Source organism: Planococcus citri, chromosome 1 (assembly GCF_950023065.1).
Source record: "Planococcus citri chromosome 1, ihPlaCitr1.1, whole genome shotgun sequence".
Taxonomy (NCBI): domain Eukaryota; kingdom Metazoa; phylum Arthropoda; class Insecta; order Hemiptera; family Pseudococcidae; genus Planococcus; species Planococcus citri.
This window is the reverse complement of record NC_088677.1, coordinates 71,040,372-71,062,379: the sequence shown is the minus strand read 5'-3', so window position 1 is coordinate 71,062,379 and position 22,008 is coordinate 71,040,372. Positions and strand designations below refer to the sequence as shown.

General features: G+C 34.7%; 4 protein-coding genes across 8 annotated transcripts in view; 1 reads left to right on the top strand and 3 right to left on the bottom strand.

The window, feature by feature from the left end:
- The window catches only part of LOC135847397 (uncharacterized), a 30,693-nt gene extending 20,738 nt beyond the window's left edge, over positions 1–9,955 (top strand). For 2 of the 5 annotated variants that reach the window (XM_065367260.1, XM_065366941.1), the window contains 3 exons: positions 2,411–3,222; positions 3,331–3,728; positions 8,636–9,955. In XM_065367260.1, coding sequence (XP_065223332.1) covers positions 2,411–3,222; positions 3,331–3,728; positions 8,636–8,691 — 1,266 coding nt within the window. In that variant the 3' untranslated portion in view covers positions 8,692–9,955. The remainder of the gene's footprint in view (positions 1–2,410; positions 3,223–3,330; positions 3,729–8,635) is intronic. The other 3 variants (XM_065367178.1, XM_065367096.1, XM_065367020.1) reach the window with 3 other exon arrangements.
- Positions 9,956–10,668: 713 nt separating this feature from the next.
- On the bottom strand, positions 10,669–15,902 carry LOC135847137 (protein scarlet-like). Its single transcript, XM_065366603.1, has 14 exons — positions 15,415–15,902; positions 15,282–15,330; positions 15,146–15,195; positions 14,902–15,035; positions 14,666–14,818; positions 14,338–14,579; positions 14,047–14,269; positions 13,928–13,977; positions 13,740–13,845; positions 13,222–13,449; positions 13,015–13,147; positions 12,824–12,929; positions 12,633–12,730; positions 10,669–12,547 (listed from the first exon to the last, which is right to left on the bottom strand). The coding sequence occupies exons 1-14, from the start codon at positions 15,584–15,586 to the stop codon at positions 12,354–12,356; spliced, it is 1,938 nt and encodes a 645-aa protein (XP_065222675.1). The 5' UTR covers positions 15,587–15,902; the 3' UTR covers positions 10,669–12,353.
- Positions 15,903–16,028: 126 nt separating this feature from the next.
- Positions 16,029–17,577, bottom strand: LOC135847316 (chromo domain-containing protein rhino-like). Its single transcript, XM_065366819.1, has 2 exons — positions 17,224–17,577; positions 16,029–17,141 (listed from the first exon to the last, which is right to left on the bottom strand). Exons 1-2 carry the CDS (start codon positions 17,244–17,246, stop codon positions 16,256–16,258), a joined length of 909 nt encoding a protein of 302 aa, XP_065222891.1. The 5' UTR covers positions 17,247–17,577; the 3' UTR covers positions 16,029–16,255.
- Positions 17,578–17,864: 287 nt separating this feature from the next.
- LOC135847227 (zinc finger and SCAN domain-containing protein 12-like) lies at positions 17,865–21,153 on the bottom strand. The gene is made up of 4 exons (XM_065366713.1): positions 20,828–21,153; positions 20,565–20,744; positions 19,804–20,495; positions 17,865–19,731 (listed from the first exon to the last, which is right to left on the bottom strand). Exons 1-4 carry the CDS (start codon positions 21,011–21,013, stop codon positions 19,116–19,118), a joined length of 1,674 nt encoding a protein of 557 aa, XP_065222785.1. The 5' UTR covers positions 21,014–21,153; the 3' UTR covers positions 17,865–19,115.
- Between the last annotated feature and the right edge of the window lie 855 nt (positions 21,154–22,008).

Below are 22,008 nucleotides of genomic sequence, written 5' to 3'. Positions count from 1 at the left end.
TATTCAGAAATTCCCTCCCAATCAACATAATCTTTTATTAATTCAAGGTGGCTCTTTTCAATAGTGTTCATTATTTATTTTATAATAGAAAGAAAAAAAAATGTCAATTTGTTTTAATCAAATGCAAAAATTTCTCTTCAATAACTACCTCCACATGTGGTGGGTGCATTAGTTAAAAGAATCAGTTTCTATGATAAAGGTGTTGGTGTTTGTGTTATCGCTTTATTAGAGATAATGTTTTCTTTAACTAGTGGTATAATGGTAATGTTGTGATGAAATTTTTGTATTTCATTGAAATGTTTAAGTTTTGAATGAATTTTTGCATTTCATTGAAATGTTTAAGTTTTGAATGAATTTTTGCATTTCATTGAAATGTTCAAGTTTTGATGAAATTTTTGCATTTGTTTGAAATGTTTAAGTATTGCAAAAAATTTTGCATTTCATTTCAATATCTAAGTTTTGTAAATATTTTTGCATTTGATTGAATGAAAAACTATGTGAAGGTTTATGTGAAATTTTTCACATAAGTTTCCACATACTTTTGAATTTAAAAAGTATTGTAAGAATTCTTACTCCAGTGCCAGGAAATACATTTTATATCTACTCATAGGTAGTACATATCTTTCCCCCCCCCCAAAAAAAAAGTCGAAACGGTCTACTTCTCTCCAGAAATTGTCCAAAAGCCAAAATTACGAAAAAATTTCATTTTTTACCAATAATTGCCAAAAAGTCCTGCTTTTTGTTAAAATTATCAATGATTTTCTATTTCAAAAAATTGACAACAATTCATCTCCTTCTAGCAAAATTGTTGAAAAAATTCACTTTCGTCACATGAATTCAAAAAGTCTCAGTTTTTCTCAAAAATTGCCCAAAACTCCAGTTTCTTTCCCAGAAATTGCTAAAAGCTCCTTTTTTTGCTGAAATCGTCAAACTCTTACTTGCAAAAAACTTTTTTAAAAAACTTGCATTTTTAAAAATGACAAAAATTTTCGCTTTTTAGCAAAATAGCTGAAAAGTGTCGTTTTTTTTACAAAAAGTTTCCAAAAGTCTTTCATTTTTCCAAAAATTCCCCAAAACTCTCGCTTTTTGACTAAAATTGCGAGAAATGTTATTTTTTGCCTCTAATTAAGTATCGAAAGGTGTTGCTTTTTCCTCCATTAAATCACTCAAAAAGTACCTATTGTTTCTGCTAAAATTGTCAAAGTCTTGCTTTTTAAAAAAATTGCTAATTTTTTTTTTTTTTATAAAAAATCGACCCAAAAAATATCAGTTTTTTAAAAAATTGACTAGAAGTTTTGTGTGTGTTTTTTTTGTTAGAAATTGCCGAAAATCCCTTCCTTTTGCTAAAATTGTCGAAGTCTCGCTGTTTGTCAAAATTAGATTTTTTATCAGAAGTTGCAAACTTTCTGACGTTGTTGCCAAAAATTACCAAAGGTCTCGATTCTTTTTTTTACCAAAATGTTGTAAAAAAGTCCAGTTTTTTGAAATTAACAAAATTTTATTTTCGTTTTTCATCACATTAAGAAGTTTTATTCGCGTTTTATCACTTTTTCGGTTATTTTTCAGGCTTTTTTAGTTACTCGAGTTACATTTTTTTGAGGGAAAAAATTGAGTACGAGCCTTGCATTTTCCGCAAACCAGAATTTTGTATCTTCGGAGGTTCCTAAATTGAAAATTGAAAAAAAAATGTGTAATGTAACTCGAAAATCAACCCTGTGCGATTTCTTCGCTGTTTAAAAGTTCTAATTTTTTCCTTTTTGTGAGGGAGGGAGAGGGAGGGGGGATTTATGCGGTAAAAATGTGAAAAATAGATTATGAAAAAGTCATGACTTTTTGTCTGGGAGTTTTAGCTCAATTATTTATAGTGACACTAGAGTGACACAAATTGGATCATTTACTCGTAAATTACTGCTTGAGGGCAAATAACTTTTAAGAAGCTCAACGGGAAGATTGTGAAACTGATTTTTCAAAAATATAAATTGATGCTCCACAACCCCAGAAAAGGTCAATACCCTCAAACGCCAGTTTTATTATGTACTTTATTCATGTGCTACCAAGGCAACCTCCTTCTGGAAATTCGATTTTCTGGTCGTGGTAGAAAGAGAGAGGAGGGATGGGTAAGATCGAAAATTTTAAAATAATTAAATTAAATATTTACTGAGCGGAAATTAACAACTGGAGCAAAAAAAAATCCTTTGAAAGATTTATTGGTGAGGAGGAGGAATGAATTTTTTTTTCTCTGTTTAAACTACATACAAATTATGTTTGCTCTTTGCATGGTCGAATTAATATTCGTCGGAGTCCGAAAATAGACCCATAAGAAAAAAATCAACTTTTCATCACTCGTATTCACGTGTATCTGATCACTTTACACGACTCTAATGTGCAATTTTTTGTTTCTATTCCGTAGACTGACGACCTAAAAGCGTTCATCGAACAATCGGTACCCGCGACCGGACTCGTGTACACGGCAGCGATGGCGGTAGCGACTCCGCCGGGCGCCGCCGTAGCCTGCGCGGTCGGAAATCCTTGCCAGTATTGCCTTATTAATCCTAACGGCGCCGTAGCCGGCGGCGCCGCCACTGCCGCTGCAAACCAAATGAACGGTTTCGTATCTCCAGCCACGGTCGCCGTACCCGCAGCCTGCGGTCTGGCCGTGAATCCGGTGTCGAATGCGATCCCGAACGCTACCGGTCCGGTGCCCGTAGCTTCGACGGCCGTAGCCGGCCCGGCTGATATGAGACCTTGTATAGATCAAATGCGTATGCTACGCTTAGAATCGGGCGGCGGAACCGGTAGCGGCGGAGCCGCCAGCGGTAATTCGAATAGCTCGAATTCGGATACGACGTCGTCCGACCAGTCACCGCCTCAGACGCCGATGCTGCCGCAGGCGAATTTCGCCAAAAGTAAGAAAGGTGCGCGAGAACGTCGCGCTCAACGAGAAGCCGGCGGTGGTATCGGCGGCGTAGCCAGCAGTGACGAAGCGAAACCTAACCTAATTCCGGTGCTTACTGGTGTAGGATCGACCAAGAGTAGCAACAGTGAGTGGAGCAATAGCAACGTGAATAGCAATAGCGACGAACGCGGCAATGCCGGCGATAGCAGCAGCGAAGAACGTACCAATAATCAGTCAGCGTCGTATCATGGTCGCGGACGTGTGATGAATAATCGTGGCCGGTCCAAGAACGCCAACTCTTTTACCAGAGGTCGAGGTAACAATAGGTGAGTGCGTAAAAATCGTATATTCGTCCCTAACGACAAAATTTCACCTTTTTATGGATAATTTCCCCATCCAAATCGAGCCATAACTAATACCTGTGTTTGTTTCAGAAGACGGGGCGCCGAAAACGTTAACGGCAATACCGAAGACCCGAGAAAATCGCAACCTCAACAGTATACGAACACAGAAGCAACCACTTACCAGTTCACCACTCATCCGGCCACTGCCACCGTCACCAACACCACCTATATTCAGCCGAGTCATTTCATCAGATCATATCCGGCGTTCCCGGCTGGGCCGAATAGTTTCCTAAGATATCCGGGGTTTCCGCCCAATACCGATGTACTCTACCACCACTATCCGCCTCCAACGGCCGCTTTCCTGCCTCACGGTGCGATTACGTATCCCGCAGTAGTTCCTCCTAAGCTTTCATGCTACAATTGCGGCAGTCAGAATCATTTCGCTGACGCTTGCGTCGAGTCTACCATGGAAGAAGCTGCTAAACAAGGTACGCAAATGTCTAAATCAGTTTCTGGTGATAAGCCTGTATTTTGATTTGTATCGAATTCGTTTCGATTGTTTCAAATGGAATGATTAATTTTTTTTTAATTTCCTACAATTCTTGTCGAAAAATTTTCCAAACAAATACACTGAAACCCTGCGAAAATTTTTATATGGTGGAAAATTTTCTGAGTCCTTCTACTTCTGCAATTTTAATAATCAAGCAGGCAAATAGCCTTCAGACAGAGTTTGGAAAAAAACTTTTTTTTTTAAAGAAAAAAACATAGTGTTTTTTTGTTTAAAATAAAAACGTTGAAAATTTTATTTTCCATTTTTACCCCTTTTTTCCATTAAAGATACAAAAACTGGCTGAAAATTTCGAGAAAAAAAAACATATTTTGAATAAGGAGTTTTATTCAGGTTTTTTTTTTTAACATCAAATAATTTTTCATTGAACCCCCCCCCCCTCCCAGTTTTAAACATCGCGTTGTTTAAAACATCCAAACTCTGCCTTCAGACGCATTTTTTTTGTAATTTTCGTCGAAATTACGTAAAATTGAACCTTATTTGAAATATAAAATTTTCTCAAAATCACAACAGGAACGCATACATTTTTAGTCCCCCCCCCCCAAAAAAAAAAACTAGCTAGAAATTTTTTTCGACTAAAAATTGTCTGTCAATACTTTGTACATTTTTGGTGGTTATATAAAATATTCAATTCGACCCCCCCCCCTTTTGCAAGTGATTACTCTCATAATAAAATTTGTCAAAAATGTCGCGATTTGATTTTAATAGAGGGAGTGGAGTAGTTCGAAATCTTACATAGATTCTAAAATTGTCGAGTTCGGTATCAAAAGCTTCATTTTTGAACCCTCTAAATTCATGTTTCATGCTTTAAGAAATTTCAGCCTCCCCCCCCCCCCAAATGGAAATAATTTTGTCCAGAATGCATTTTTGCCCTTTTTTACTCTTTGTTCAAATGTTCATTTTCCTTTAGGAAAGAATTCGTTATGTCTAGATCTATGATCTTTATTGAAGAATTTGTCAACCAAAGTTATGCATTGAAACCTCACAAAATTTTTAGTCATTATAAAATTATCGATCCAAGCACCCCCCCCCCCCCCCACCACTAGAATTCAATAAGAAAGTGCGAATATGGCCTTCACAATCGGATGTCGTTTTATGGTGTTTTTCATCAGAACTACGCAAAATTGAATTTCATCATAACCAAAATTTTATTCAGCGATCCAAATTGATTTTTCGAGTTTTTAAGAATTCAAAATTGGCCGTTTTTGACAATAATTTGTGTTTCTTTGAGAAGGAAACACATTCGATGAAAATGATGGAAATTTGTCTTGAAATTAATATTAACTGTGCATCTCCGGTTATTCTGGAGCCTCCAGAGCGATTTTCGATTTCTCTAGAATTGAAATTGTAGATTATTTCTTGATATATTAAGAGAGTTTATCGCCATTTGGCCCGATTTCCAGGCGTATATCTCAAGTGCTTTGTTTGGCCAAAATTCATGAAAAAATTCCGCATGATTTTAAATTTGAAAGTGATTTTATGTTTGAATTGTAATCTTGGACATATTTAGGAAAATATTAATCGGTGTGCCATTTTTTTAAGGCTCCCCGTTCCTGACGCCGGTCCACCCCTCCCCTTTTTCAGAAAATAGTTCTACAGGGTGTAAAAAAAAATCAAAATGTGTTTGAAAAATTTTTAAAATAAAAAAACTAAAATACCCATACTTGCCTAAAATTAAAAAAAAATCCTCGCAGTTTCAAGTTATTTAATGGGGTGGGGGGAGGTTCTTTCATTGTAAAAATGTAAAAATAGGTCATGAAAAAGTCACGATTTTTTGTCTGGGAGTTTTGCTAGACACCCTGTTCTATCTCTGTACCTATGGCCTCCATCGAAAAATTGTCAATACGAAAGTTGTACATCTCAGTCTTGCGAACAGCTTGTTTACCATCAAAAATTTTGCTCTGAGCCCTCTCTCCCCTCCAATTTCAAAAATTAGATCCGCAAAACCCCCCAAATTCAATTTTTTGTGATTTTCATCAAAACTGCACCAAATATGTAGAACCTCATTCGAAAGAATAAAAATTGTTCAGAAACAAAAAGTTGACCCTTTCCCTTCCTATTTTCGGAGAGTCCACCCCCTTGGCCGAAATAAAAATTCCATAGAGAAATTTTTTGACCTAAGTCGTCTTACTTTTACTAAGTGGACTTGTTTTTTTTTAAAAATTCATAAATCGTCAAAAATGGTCAATTTTAAATAATTAAAAATTCGCCAAAAAAAATCGAAAAATCAATTTCGGTAGCAGAATTTGTTTTTTGGGGGGAGGGGGGGGGTAAAACACCATACTCTTACCAAAAAATCACGGTTCCATTCGAATCAAAAGTTGGCCCCTAGTTCCTTTGATAGCATTTTAATATAATCAATCAATCGATCTCACTGTCTCACTCAAAATATTGAAGGTTCCGATTAAATTATAAAAAAAGAAGTGAAGGTGTTTGAAATTTTACAAAAATTCTAGAAATTTTTTCTTGGACTCTACCTTGCTTCAAATTACAAAAATTTTTAAAAAAATACATCCATTCGCCCTCTTCCTTTTTCTCCATTTTCAGAGGGCCCATTTCCAAGCATGAAACAAGGTCACTTAAAAAGTGACTTTGTCACTATTTCACGTGCAAGTCACTTTTTGTCACTATTTCAGCGAAAATGGCCAAAAAAAGTGACTTTGGTCACTTTTTTAAGACTTTGGTCACTTTTTTAACAATTTGTCGTGTAAAAAAGAAAAATATTCGGCACCGGAGCAGTGCTGAAAGTGTAGCTCTGATAAAAGAAAAATATTATTTTTTACTTCTTGAAACACAAATTTTCGAAAGCTTTTGCCCTCGCTTCGCTCGGGCTTGTTTTATTTTATTTTTCACAATCAAGATGAAAATTTCTAAAAAAAATTAAGTTTTAAAGCCGAAAAATAAACTCTTTATCCTCACATTTAAAAAACATCGTTTTTATGCCTCTTCTCAAAATACAAATTTGCAAGAGCTTTCGCCCTCGCTCGAGCTTGTTCTCTTTTCTTTTTCAAAATTAACTTCCTAAAAAAACATCATTCTAATTCTAAAATTAAAAAAAATAAAAATAAACTCCTTGCATTTAAAAAACCTTGTTTTTAGGCATCTCGAAATGAAAATTTTCAAAAGCTTTCGCCCTCGCTTCGTTCGGGCCAATTTGTTTTTCTTTCCGACATAGGACCCAAGATGATATCTGCTCCAAAGTTTGCATGTTCAGTAACGAAAATAACATTTTTTACACCTTTCAAGTTTGGATTTTCCAAAATTTTCGCCCTCACTCCGCTCTGGCAAAATGTTCACCGTTTCATACCTATTTTATTCAACTTATTTGACTCAATTTAGTGTAGGTGCAAGTGGATTTTTTTTTAGTCATAAACCTGTAAATTTTTCAAAAATTTGTTCTATCTTTTTACGAATTCATACTTATAGGTTGACCTAATTCAGCATACAAATTCTAATTTAGTTCAGTAAATATGTAGATCTAATACACTCATTTCAATTTCGTCAAATTGTTCAATTTTTAAAAAAATCAGCAACTTTTTGCGTTTTTTTCCCTCAAAAGTTGACGAATTTGAAATTTTTAAACCTCCCTCAAAATTACAACATTGGCTAAAATATTCAAAGTAAAAAAATTCAAAAAAAGTACACATGATTTTATTCGTTCGTTACACACTCCCTCCCCCCAATCATCGCCCCAAAAAAACTGGCGTCGCATCAGCAACTGGCGCCAAATCCCGGTACTTCGAAGTGCCCCATCCGCCCCTGGGTATACATCAACACTTTTCTACGCCCATGCAGGGGGCGGGGATGGTTACTAAAAAATTCTCCGATGATCGCTACATAATATATATTTTGTTCACATTTCTTAAAATTTTGGTCACTTTTTTTCAAATTTTTGGTCACTTTTTTGCTATTTTTCAGTCACTTAAGTCACTAAAAAAAATAAAATAGTGAGTTTCATGCCTGCATGCCACCTTGAACCAAAAATGAAGTCTAGTACTTTGATTTCGCTCAATTTTTTTGTATTTAGGTTCCTCGCGATGGTTTGGTAAAATAATAGATCTATTGTTACGCATCATAGGGGAGGGGGAGAGAGGTCCTTGTTTTTATTAAACTACAAAATTTGACTGCCCATTTCTCGATGCTGGCTAAACTTGCATGGTGTGCAGATCAGGTCTCGGGGACTTGAATACAATGGATCGAAGATTCAAAATCAATTATCAAAAGCTGAAATTTCAATATGAAAGCTCAACTTTGGATGATAATTTACCAAATCTGAAGACTAAAATTTGAAAATTTGTAAAAGTTACACTGCAATCTTTTTTTATGCTCTTTTTAGCATACTTATTTTCGAAATAGGATTTGGACACCCTTGGGAGGAGGGGGGAGTCCATAATTTTGATCCAAATTCGAAAAAACTTCAAAATTCATGTGACATATCGTTTGTTTTTGATTCAAAGGTCCTGAGCTCAAATATCCACTTATTTTTTCGATCTGACCCCTTTGAGTGCCCCACTGTGGCCCCAAACATGATCGAAATTCAAAAAAAAAATTAAAAGACGTGTGACACATCATTTGTAAGGTTTTCCAGAGTTCTGAGTGCGAATATTCGTATATTTCTTCAATACGATCCCTCAGTGCCCACAATCGGTCCAATTTTTGAATAAAAGGTGCCCTTCCATGATCCCAAAATACAGTTTTCGAAGCTTGACGTCTCCAAATTGAAAAAAATTCATTGAGTCCCATGATTATATTTTTCTACGATTTCATTTCGTTGTTCGAACAATCTCTAGATATTAAAATACTAATATGTATTATTTTTTCGTACAGGTCAGTACAGATTGGATTACGCTCCCGTCGAAGCTCCTAATTCGTTTGAAAAATAATGCGCAGGTCGCATCCTTCGTCTTGTATTACGCAGCCTCTGCCCGAGTACCTGGAATAAATTTCGCCTCTTATACCGGTCATCGATGCGCGACCAAGTTAGATACTTATTAGTTTTAGTCAAGCTGCAGTCGTGTTATATCGTATGTATGTTGTACATTGGTATGTATGTATGTGTGTGTGTTTGTATGTGTAAGCAGGGATACATTTTGCAGAATACCCGGACGTATTATATTCTTTTTTTTACAATCATTTTTCTTAACCGTACGTAGCTATGTGTGTACTCGTAGTATCTCTGAAACTGAAAGTATTGTCTCGTCTCTCTCCTTTCCCCCTTTCCCCTCTCCTGCCTGCCAGTGATGAAACATTCGTAATTTATGAAAAATTCTCGGTTCGTTCTTCCGGAAAACGTGAACGATCATCAATCAGGTTTACTTACGATATGATTTATTAGTTTGTTACTTGTAGTAAGATACATACCTATACGCTTTTAGGCTATGTAAGTTTTTAAAGATACTATATTGAAGACCGTTGTCTTTCATTGTTTGTTATTGTTACTCTCGTACTACATTACGCAATAATATGCTTACTATACTCGTAATTTTTGAGCACATATCCACTTTTTTGGTAATTGAATGATATTTATATTGACAATTGACAATCAAAGTAAGGCGCTTTATTTTTTCGCGATTTTCATTCAACTTTTAGCTAGAGGACGCGCGCGACGAGATCGACTATGTATTGTAATCGAAACTATTTGTCTTTTCCCGGTAATAAGGCTTCGCCTGTATTTTTATTTGTTCTGCGATCGATCTCGATCTTTTTAAAACTCCCCGTTATGTTCAATAATCGTATTAAGAAAATCTAAAAAAATAAAAAAAACAATAACCATGTTTTTTTATTAATCATTTTTCGTTGAGCGTTTTTTTCTTTTCTTTTTTTTTCGACTTTTTTCTCCTCTTTTTTTTTATTATTCGGTAAGTTTTACTTCGTTATGTGATCACTGTAACGCGTTGTGTGTAAATATCGTTCGTCGAAAATTCGAAATTTTTATTCTCTCGTGTTAAGAAAAATGTTAAAAAAATGAAAAAAATATAAAAACCAAAAAAATGAATACATGAGTTAACGTAATAATTATATGTATAGAGCTTACGATGTTTGTTTTTTTTTTTGAATTGGTTTTAAATCTTAAAACTGCTTCCATTAAATTTCTATGTTGTATTTTGTGTTCGTATAATGTAATTTTAAATTATAATATTATTATTGTACATTTTATAAAAATCAGTTAATAAAAAGTATGAAACGTTTGCGATGGGTTTTTTCTTCGAATTTTAATTATCTTTTCACGATGTGATCAAAAATAACCTGAAACTCATTTCGAACCCTCCCCCCTCCCCAGATCTGAGCAGAAGTCGAGCCTCAATTCATATTTTTGGTTAAAATTTTAAATAAGTTGAAAAATGGGTATTTTGTGCACTTACAGGCAGAATTGTACAAAAACTTATTTAAAAAGTTTTTTTTCTCTTTGTTTTGAAACGTATTTTTCTCGTTTAAAACTATTTTAAATGTGTTTTAAGCACAAATTCGTTTGTTTTGGATTGCTTTTCAAATATCCGTTGTCTAATCATCAATTATTTTCAAGAGGTGGCGTCATAACATAGCTATAAAATGAGGCTCAAGAAATATTGAAATCAAAACGTAATTTAAAAAAGCACTTTATTCAATTCCAATTCTTTTTCAATGAGAAATTGAACTTGAATGAAATGTGATCAAAAATAACCTGAAACCATTTCTAACCTCCTCCTCCCCCTCCTCCATTTCTAAGCTGAAGTCAGTAAGTATTAAGTACTTTTTTTAAAAAATCAATTAAAGAAGTTGAAAAGAATTAACGACTTGAAATGAAAAAAATGATAAATATAGAGTACTTGGCCCCAAACCTCCCACTTCAGATTCGTTCTTGAAAAAAATCATCTAATAAATAAAATAGTTGATAATATTATATTTTTTTTATAATTTGAATTTAATAAAAATAAGTTAAATATTAAAAGAAAAATTTATGTAATTGAAATAAAGTAGGTAATAAAAAAAATATACTAACAAGGGAACCTCTTGAGCGTGTCTTGAGCTGTCACACTCCGATTTGAACGGGACCGCGATTTTTGGAAAGAGCATAGTCTAAAACCCACAAAACCAAATTTTCAGCTGCCCAAGTTCATTTTTCGATTTTTGGCGAATTTTTGAAAATTCAAAATTGACTGTTTTTGGAGATTTATGCATTTTTTTAAAAAAGTACGTACTTGATCAGTAAAAATGGTCAAAATAAGTCCCAAAACTAATATTAATTACCCAAGTCCAAATTTCACCATTTCCAGCCATTCTGGAGCCTCCAGCGCGATTTTTCAATTTCTCCAGAATTTTGAATTTGCTCCAGAAGGCGTGAATATGAAGTTGTTTGGCTAAAAATCGAGTTGTGTATTATACTCGACCTGTTTAACGAGTTTATCTACATTTGAGCCGATTTTGGGAGTGACCCCTCAAGAGTGGGTTTTTGACCAGCTTTTTTCAAAATTAAAAAAATCCAAAAAATCAAAAGTTTCCCGTTTGTGGGGAAATTTTTGAAATTTGCCCGAATCGTTGTATTTTGTCCGTAACATAACCTCCCCCCAAATCAAAATTTTACAATTTCCAGCCATTCTGAAGCCTCCAGCACGATTTTCAATTTCTCCAGAATTTTGAATTTGCTCAAGAACGCGTGAATATGCAGTTGGGCAGCTAAAAATCGAGTTGTATATTACACTCGACCTGTTAAACGAGTTTATCCACATTTGAGCCGATTTTGAGAGTGACACCTCATGAGTGGTTTTTTGAGGTGTCACTCTCGCCCCAAAATGGCTGGAAATAGTAGAATTTGCGCTCCTGGGGTTAGTCCATGAAAAAATCCAGCGATTCGCGCAAATTTCAAAAAATTTCTCAAAAACTGTTATTTTTTGATTTTTTTGATTTTTTGTCAAAAACCCACTCTTGAGGGGTCATTCCCAAAATCGGCTCAAATGTAGATAAACTCGTTAAACAGGTCGAGTATAATACACAACTCGATTTTTAGCCAAACAACTTCATATTAACGCCTTCTGGAGCAAATTCAAAATTCTGGAGAAATTGAAAAATCGCGCTGGAGGCTCCAGAATGGCTGGAAATGGTGAAATTTGGACTTGGGTAATTAATATTAGTTTTGGGACTTATTTTGACCATTTTTACTGATCAAGTACGTACTTTTAAAAAAAAGCATAAATCGCCAAAAACAGTAAATTTTGAATTTTCAAAAATTGGCCAAAAATCGAAAAATGAACTTGGGCAGCTGAAAATTGGGTTTTGGGGGTTTTATACTATGCTCTTTCCAGAAATCGTGGTACCGTTCAAATCGGAGTGTGACACATGAAAAAAATTTGTAATCTTTTCAACCATTACTGAAATTTTTCTGTCAGTAATAGGTAGGTACACGAAAATTTTCCTCGATGAGGAGCATAAAATGTTTATTCAAAGATTAATTGTAGATTAATAACAAAGAGGAATAAAATTCAATAGGTAGGTACAAAAAAGTGAAAGACTTTACTAACACGACATCAAAACAAATACAAAACCCATCATAATCTTTACATAGTAATATCTAATAAGCACCTTGTCCTTTACTTTTTTTTGCTGTGGATAAATAAGCAACAAAATGAAATAAAAATATCAGCATTGCCAAAATATACAAATTGTATCTGTAATCCATGATTGAATATCCATATTCAGCAACCATCTCTAAGCTGTGAAAAGCTGCAGGATCATTCTCCGTTAAATTGAAACGTTTAATATTTTCTAATCGAGGCAAGAAATTGAATAAATTAATTTAAAAATTCATCTCTAAAATCAGTATAAAGCAAGAATATCTAAACGATTTTACCTAGGTCGATACTTTTCCATTCTAATACTGTCACCGATTGAACAGCGTAATAAAATGTTGATAAATATTTCATCCAACTCAAATAAAAAGGAAGCGACCTAGTTACACGAACACAAAACTCAGAATGAAAAACATTTAAATATGTACGAGATACCTACTCGATCGAAATTAACCTATATCAATCTACTTACGATATTTTTAAGGTAATTCCGGCAAACAGATAGGCTGGAATCTCATACGCTACTGCTACAGCCATCATTGTAGGTACATTGTCAAAAACAGCTGATAACATACACCCTGAGAGAAATTTTCAGAAAATTTACACCAAATCATTAGTTAATACCTATCTATTTTTTGCAAATAAAATAATCGAACAACCTACCATATGCAGTGCTAAGCGAAGCGATTACGCAGAAAGGTATGGCTAACTCCAAGTAAGATAGGTAATTGAACGTATCTGTGATCCATTTCACTATACCGACAAATACGAGTGGAGCAAAAATTGAATACAGTGTCTGGAATACATCACATTGTGTTGTAAAACTTTATTTCCAACATAAGTAAATATTATATGAAAAAAAAATCATACTTTACAAATGAATTTTGACATGTAGTAAGCTTCAACGGTATATAAATTTCCTCGAATCTCCCTCAGTAATATGTGCCTTTCGGATGGGAAAGTATTGAATACAAAATAGGCAAATTCGTATAAGGTCTCCAACACTGTGATATTAATAAATCCTCGAATATTTTGAACTCTATCTTTCTCGTTGTGGACAATTTTAGCATATATTGATGAGACCATCAAAGCTACACTCTATAAAAGAAATACCATTTAGAACATTAATTTCTCAGTCTAGACTGAAAAAATGCTTCACGAGTCATCTTTCTATTTACATATGTAGGTAGTTTTTATTTTTACTTTTATTCGCTAACATACTATTTAATCTCCAAGCAGGAAATGTTAACAAGTGCGAGTAAAAATAAAAACTACCTACATAAATAACAACGCAGCTTTGCCTCTTTGGCAAAATAAATATGTTTGGAAATGAGTTAGTGACCATTATAATTAGGCCCAGGGTTTACTGACTTCGTTTTAATACTTACAACGTAAACAAAAAAATGAACTATGTTATTGATGTAATTTCTACTGAGATTCTTCAATGTTCTCCAAATTAAATAATATATTTGTATTAATAAATTCACTCGTTCCCTGAAACATTCATGGATTTTTATGTGATTTAAATCATTAGGATACCTTTCATTTCCAGAGATTAAAAAAATCAACATCTTACGTTTTTTTATAATCTACGTAGGTGTGTTTTTGATACGATAGCAATAAATCCTAAAATACAAAGAAACAATTAACAAGTCGTCAAAAAATTATTAAGAATATTGTTAGGTAGGTACTTACCTCTTTGCGTTCGACTAAGAATGATACCCGGCCCCCTTCCGATGACAGATATTTATCAAAACATGCAGCTTGTATTTGAGACTTCACATCAGCAGCTTGTTGAGATGACGAGTAAACATCGCAGAGAATTTTAACTCTTTCACGATCCGAAGGAACAGAAACAGATATCTTTTTGACGAGGAACTCGGCAATATTGTAAGACTCGGGACACTTCATTTGCAATCTATAATAATCATCTCAAATAAATCTCACGCACAAGGCTACGAAATAACTTCAGCAAGGTGTAGGTACCTTTCAAAATATCCTACAGCTTCGGTAACTGGACCAAAATACGAAACTCTACCGCCAGTTGCGAGTAATAAAACATCGTCGAATAGTTCAAAAACACCGGAGGCAGGTTGATGAATGGAGCAAATTACTATTTTTCCTCGAGAAGAGAATTTCCTCAGGATTTTCATGACGATCGCAGCATTCGAGCTGTCTAATCCGGTCGTTGCTTCGTCGCAGAATAAAATATACGGATCTGTCAGCATCTGAAATAAAATCAGTACAATTTTCAATTTGAATTGAAATGTGATTGAGTTCAGTTAGGTATTATCAGAGGAACATTGGTTTATACTTGAACAGCAATAGATAATCTTTTACGTTGACCTCCTGAGAGAGTTTTCAAGTGAGTTGAACCGCAATCGTCCAAACCTAATTGATTCATCAACGAGAGTATTTTTCTTAATCTGTCCACTTCTGGTATTCGTTTATCCATTTTTAATATTGCCTGAGTAAAAAAATGTCGAACAAAACTAGGTAAATACATCAGAATAAATCATGCAAGAATATTATTCGAAGTAACTTGTTCACCATAAAACTCATATGCTCGTAAACAGTCAACGATTCCACTGATATGTCTTCTTGTGGTACGAATCCTGAAATCGCCAACATCTCAGGACGACTTGTAATATCTCCATTTAAATATACATTTCCATTTATTCTTTCTGAAAATTTCAGTTATCATCAATCAATCCAAATTTCAGCAAATGGGTAGGTAATTCCAGCTGTTTGAATAATAAGAGAAAATATACGCAGCTCTCTTCGATATACCTACCAGTTAATCGATAACTAATCGTAGCTAATAAAGTAGTTTTGCCAGATCCACTGTGAACAGAAATAAAAGGTTCAAGAAAATATTACCAATTTTTGACATAATTTTATTGGCCAATATTTGATTAAAATTCACTCACCTCGGTCCCATGATAGCAACGAGTGATCCAGGAGATACAAATCCACTCACTAAAAAAATACATTAAGATACCTACTTGATTACTCTCTCATTTCTTCACAATCTGGTAGGTAAGTATTGAATATGAAATTTACCATTACTCAGCAGGTGGACATCTTCGTATCGAGTTTTTTGAAAAATTCCTTGACTAGTTTTAACTTTATTCCATACTGAGATATTTTGCCAGCAGAGTGAAGGTCTATACTGCGAAGATGTACGCGATTTTCGAAACAGTTCTCTCGATTCCGATTCACCATCACTTTCCATGTCGATTTTACCAGCAATTTTTACTTTACGTAAAGGTTGAAAATCTGAATTATGTTACGTTGAAGAAAACAAAGTAGCAAGAAACACAAACTCTATGTTACAGATTACGTAGATAATCACTCATTTCGGAGCTTATCTCTCAAAAAAAAACCACCGTCGTCGCCTAATTATAAGAATAAATCCGTAAAATTGACCGAGATAATGATAATTATTATTGATCGTGGACTTCGTTAATTAAATTCACACCTTTACATAAAACCGTATTTGTTATTGTGTCGTAAGACTCATTAAATAATTGCATTCGCATTTCTGCCGAACGATTAAGTATTGAATTTGACTCTCGAATACTCAAAATACTTACATAGAACGTTTACCTATCATTGGTTACTATACAGCTTGCGATTTCGAATCGATATTATACTCGATAGGATCAATAAAATGATACGAAAATATTATAAATATATTAAAAAAATTAACACACACGAAACATGGAAAACATCGAACGATACTTTAACCAAAACATTCGGAGCGAGTATACCATTCAAAAGTAAAAATTAATGGAAAATTCACTGGATTAACAAATACGAAATTGTACTCTATAATGACATGAAATGCAATCATAGTCGATAGCCATCGTATAAATAGACGACTCCGGAACAAGCGAAATCTTCACATAGAAGACTTATCTTCGAAGACGATATGGCTCTCTAAGAACGACACATATAGCTGAGGCCAAAGTCGGGTAACTTCTTTCGAACTGAATCTGCACACTACATTCTTGTCATGTTTAATTCGAATACCAATCTCAACTGATCCTTTGACCGGTTCGAGTCCGACAATTTCGAGATCATTATCACAGTACTTGCTTAAACGTAATTTCAATTCATCCTTCGGATCGGTATCCGAAACAGCAGCCGTAATTGAAGGAACTATTGGGTCATCGTTGACCGTACCATTGGTCGGATTAGGTGATGCGTTATTGAGATCAGAACCAGTGTCATTCCGGCGTGTTCCTGGCTCAATAAGTTCAGGCACAGTTTCATCATCTTGGTCCAACGAACTCGTATTCTTTTCATCACCGAAGTCACGTTCCGATGACCGGCGTATGGTTGTTTTTGCCTTCGGGTCGATTACTTTTCTGAAACTGTATCCATCGTCGTTCCTATCGGCAGAAGGCGTGTCTGCATCACTCCTTACAATGTGGAGCTGTGGTACTAATTTACTACCAGTCATGTCATCTAAATCGATAATTAACCCTTCGAATTGTTTACTTGTTTCGTAGACGTCGGGTTTCTGGTAACTTGATTTTGATTTCCGCTTTACAGCATCGTTTCGTGATCTGCTCCGTGATCTGGACTGTTCCTGTTCGTCGTCGTTTTGTTCGTAATTTGCTTCGAATTCGCGTATCAGCGATAAAGCTCCGGTGCAGTTTTTCAGAGGTTCCCAGGTGTTTTGTTCTTCCGGATAGCCCAACCATTTGATTCGATAATACGTTTTACCTCTGCATATTTTTTTACCAACGACTCGTTCGACAACGTAGTCTTCTTCGGACGAACTGTTAGCATAAGTCAAATACATAAAGTTTAGTTATCGAATTGGAGATTTTGTAATGTAATTAGTATAGAGTAATCACTCACCTGGTATCGTTACGTTTTCCCATCGTTTCAAACTATATCGGTAGCCTTCAATCAATCAAGTTTGAATCTAACTGCCAAAATGAACGCAGCTGTATGACACTTATGAGTAATAAAACCAACAAAACGCCGAATACTGTGACGTTTACCTGACGTTACGATGATTTTTGGTTCGTTTTTCTTGATTTGATTTCAAACATTCGAGTCTCAACGATACAATACATTTCAGAAAACCTACGCCATGCTACAGTACAACGTAACTTCGCAAAATATTCGTTAACCAGATAGATAACAGATAACTTACACAAACACGCTCGTTTGGTGGTGAAAGGCGAAGGGTGGGGAAAACTAGGCGATGAAGGCCGTTACAGATGGGTGGCCTTAATGCTGAGCCAGTGGCGCCGTGCTGTAAAAATATCAAAAAACAAGCCTAGTTCATCTCACAATGTTCGCAACACTTTCTGTTTCGTTCAGCTTCAGCTTGTGTTGGAATGTTATTAAACAAGTGTGCAGTGATTATCATTTCCACTGAGCATTTTACACCTGAATAAATCAGTCGACATCTTCCCATTAAACAAAAACAAGATCCCTTCCAAGTTCCTACCTACCAGTTGAATCATGTACGAAAAAATTATACTAAAACGTACATAAAATAAACGATTATATTTACGTTCCAAAGTAATAACATCAACAGTCCCTCAACGAAAGTAAAATACAAGATTATATCTCAAAAAACATTAAAACAATTGAAAAATTAGCAAAATAAAAATAAAACATTTGACCCGAACAAGTTAATGAATAAAATGCACACTTGACCAGTGGAAAATTATTGGATTTGATCAGATCTGGACATTCCCTGGATTGAATTTGATCTGGCCAGATCTGATGAAATCAAGAGTTCTGAGTTTTGAATTTGATCGGATTCGATCAGTTCAAATCAAACAGAGTAAACTTGATTGGATATGATAAGATTTAATTGAACACGTTTGATTAGATCGTCAGTTCAAATCTGGATATTCCTTCGATCTAATTAGATCTGAGGTTTTGATCAGATTACATAAAAATTCAGAGCCGAACAAATCCAATTTTTTTCCTCTGGACGGTGAAGCTACCCTAGCTACACATCCCAAAACAAAAAGCTTTCTATAAAAATAACAAAAACAAAATATTGGTAATAATAAGTATATCGTAATAAAACATCACACTATATGCAACATGAAAGTTCACAATTCACATTAATCCAAACTTGTTCGCATATAAAGATAATTGACAAGCTATTTCCAAATTATCACACACTCTAAACACAGCCTTGCTCTTATAAATTTCCCACTTATCATCGAATTTGCAGACACATAATCAATATGTAACATATATAAAACCTTAACGACAAATAAATAATTAACGATACAAATGCGTTTAAATAAAATATATCTTCCATCGAGTATATAAAAATAATGTGACTAATCAACGTAAAAAGGAAACTTAAAAACAAGTAGGCTATTCTCATAAACGATGTAAAAAAAAAGAAACAAAAATATTTTTAAATAATCTTAAATCGATAAGGAGAAAAAAAATACAAAATTGATGGGTAAATTGTTTTGTTTTAAGAATGAGATCTCTTTTAAGAGTAACTGTGGTCGGTAGTTCGATTTCCTGCCTGTTTACGGAACGGAAACGGAACAATACTGGTAACATTGATATGAAATAAAAAATTAATCCTAAATCGGATAAGGCAACTCGCTGAGCAAAACCCTGCTGCAATGAATAAATTGAGCAATGTTACCATTTTTCGAAGTTATTTTCACAGGAATGAGTCGATACACGCGTAGATGAAATTTTACCATCTCGTTCGAACGACGATGATCGAGTAAGTAACCGTACGTATGGTACAGTAATTAGGTTTTCAAGAAGTTCGAAAGTGTATTAGAAGTGGTACTGGAATTGGCGAGATTTTGCTGATCACTTTGATACTTGGTCAAATTCAAATCACATTGAGTAGAAAGGTTCGTATTCGAGTCTACGAACGCGTTAAAAAAATCTTTTTTCTCGCACGTTTCGCATTTAGATTTTAACGGGGTTGTACCATTATTGATAATGGAACACCCGCAGCCTAAACATATGCTATTAGTATTAGCTGCTTTGCGCGCTTCTGCGGCAGCATGAGTCTTCAAATGATTCTCCAAGTTTCGTTTTTCACTGAAAGCTTTACTACACAAGTCACAAGGGAATGGACGTTCGCCGGTATGGGTTCTTCGATGTCGTTCCAGCTTACCTTTGGCTGGAAACGCTTTACCGCAGTATTCGCACGAGAATACGCCGGAATGTATACGTAAATGAAGGGTGAGATCCCAACGAGTAATGAAACGCTGATCGCATTTATCGCACGAATGTGGTCGTACTGAACTGTGTCTAGCCAGATGAGCATTTAATCGATTACGTCTGGAGAATAGTTTACCGCAAACGTTACATTCGAAATCACGAGTCACTGACGGCTGGGTAGAACTAGCTGCCCTGTAACACGGTAATAATTCTTTCATTAAAATACTATATCGTTGCGATAAAAACGTTTGAAAAAATACTCACTTGATCGAATCAACACTCGATGTAGACGCGACGGAATTATCTTTGTAGTTCGTATCAGATTCAGTTTTCAACGGTTCGTTCAACGTTACACTTTCACCATCCAGATTTTCTAATTTAATAACCCCGTTGAGAACTTCGGTTTCGAGAGCTTTTAAAAGAGAAGCTGCGGTAGCGTTATCGTTCACGAATGATGCCATTTTACCAGACTGATTGCCGTTAAATTTACCCTCGAAATCGGAAACATTAACGACTCTTATGTTACCTCCGGTATCCATGATTTTGGTCTGATAATTATTCAGTTCGGGGGGTTTACTACGAATTTCCAAGCTAGGTTGATTTTTCTTGACTAGCGAAACGGAAGCGTTATCTTTGCATTTTAGCTCTACAAGAAGAATGAGATCTTGAGAAGATATACCATCTGGAACGATTACACCAGGTAATATATTATGATTAATATCCTGTTTATTTAAAACGATTCCTAAATTCGATCCATCTTGCACTGGGTATTGGTTCGAGGCCGCAGCAGGAAGTTGAACTACTTGTTGGTATTGTTTTTGTTGCTGAAACACTTGGTTTTGTATTTCAGGTACTAAAACGTGAGGTATTTTTTGATCACTTTTAGTTATTTCGGCTGAATCATGTTTTATATCATTCCACAACGATTCTGATTTAACTTGCAGCCACGAAAAGTCCTATAAATATAAAACGATCGGTAAAGGAATTCGATCATTGTCTAATTACCACTCTGAAAACATACTCACCAATGCCTTGGTCAATAAGTTATCATCCACAACATGTATCTGTGGAGCTGAACGACTTTGTAATGCGGCTTCGAATTTGCAATCTGCATCTAACGACATTTCGATGAAAGAGAAACATAATTCCAGCTTCGAGATACATTCCAAACAGATCTGTTTCGGTTTATTATCGTTCTCGAGTACCTGCAAACAATCAGTTGGACGATGAACGACGACTTAACAGTGAGAATTCGCTACATGATTTTTACAATAAGTTGTTAACTTACCGAAATGGAAGGAAGGCATTTCTTCAGTTTCGAATAAATACTCCCTTTATCGTTTATTTTATCAAAAATAGGCACTAAATTATCACAAATATTGGCACATAATCGACAAACATTGCTAACGAAATGGCTATTGAAACCATTCACTTTGGGTTTCCAAAATTCACTTGTTTCGATACCTTGAGCCATCGTTTAAAGCAAAAACTGCATCACAGGGTAATTTAAAAGAAATATCCGTTTTTAAATGACAAGATTTAGTTATAAATTGCATCGGAATTTTCATTTATTCATTGACCATTCTGATTTTTCTTATCATTTTGCACAGAGATGCCGACAGTGTGGCCAAGTTGAACAAAATTTTTATGCCAAGATAAAGCTGAAAAATGGCTGAAAAGTGAAAATTAAATTGAATATTGATCACTTTTCAGCGATTTTGTGGAAATGTGGACAATTTATAATTCATATAGGTACAAGGTGTCCGAGGAGTGGTAGTTCAAACTTTAGATTTGGATCTTACTGCTTGTGCTTACTGGGTAAAAAAAAACGTAAGGCTCTCGTAAGATAAACAAGTTGCCTATCTCGGAAATTGAAGGAGCAAAAAGCAAAATACGTTTTCATAAATCCAAGACCAGAAAGAAATCCAAATTTGATCATGGGGGCATTGAAGGGGCTACAAAATGATTTTTAATATTTTTTAAAAATCGCGATGAAAATAATAAAATGCGGAAAAGGAAATGAATATTACTTCACGTCAAAAAATGAACAAAATTTTGTTATGATAATTTTTTTTCTTACTCCAAAATTCAAAGAGTTTTTGAATTTGAAGCTCAAAAATTGTAAATTTAATGAAATTTTTAGTAATTCGAAAATTGTTGAGCTTCAAAAACTTTTTAAATTTTAGAGTAAGAAAAAAAAATGATCATAACAAAAGTTGTTTATTTTTTGTTTTTGATGTAGTATTCTAGTATTCAGTATTCATTTCCGCATTTATTTTTTTTATTGCGATTTTTTGAAAAAAAAATAAAAAATATTAAAAATCATTTGTAGCCCCTTCAATTTGCAATATAGACAGAAAGTCATAAGTCATTCATAATAGGTAATTTTGTTCATTTTGGAAGTCATAATGCATAGATCATTTTGTTCATACCGACCCCAATGGTCAAAATTGGATTTTCGCTCTTGGG

Excerpts from the sequence above, each read along its gene's own strand:
- LOC135847137 (XM_065366603.1), bottom strand. The coding sequence starts at position 15,586 with ATGGAAAGTGATGGTGAATCGGAATCGAGAGAACTGTTTCGAAAATCG. Across the intron at positions 14,819-14,901 it reads ACGAGCATATGAGTTTTATG|GCAATATTAAAAATGGATAA; the intron begins GTGAACAAGTTA and ends TTTTTTACTCAG. Across the intron at positions 12,930-13,014 it reads TTCGCTTAGCACTGCATATG|GGTGTATGTTATCAGCTGTT; the intron begins GTAGGTTGTTCG and ends AATTTCTCTCAG.
- LOC135847316 (XM_065366819.1), bottom strand. The coding sequence starts at position 17,246 with ATGGGAAAACGTAACGATACCAG. Across the intron at positions 17,142-17,223 it reads GGAAAACGTAACGATACCAG|TTCGTCCGAAGAAGACTACG; the intron begins GTGAGTGATTAC and ends TTATGCTAACAG.
- LOC135847227 (XM_065366713.1), bottom strand. The coding sequence starts at position 21,013 with ATGGCTCAAGGTATCGAAACAAGTGAATTTTGGAAACCCAAAGTGAAT. Across the intron at positions 20,745-20,827 it reads AATGCCTTCCTTCCATTTCG|GTACTCGAGAACGATAATAA; the intron begins GTAAGTTAACAA and ends GATTGTTTGCAG. Across the intron at positions 19,732-19,803 it reads TCGAGTGTTGATTCGATCAA|GGCAGCTAGTTCTACCCAGC; the intron begins GTGAGTATTTTT and ends ACCGTGTTACAG.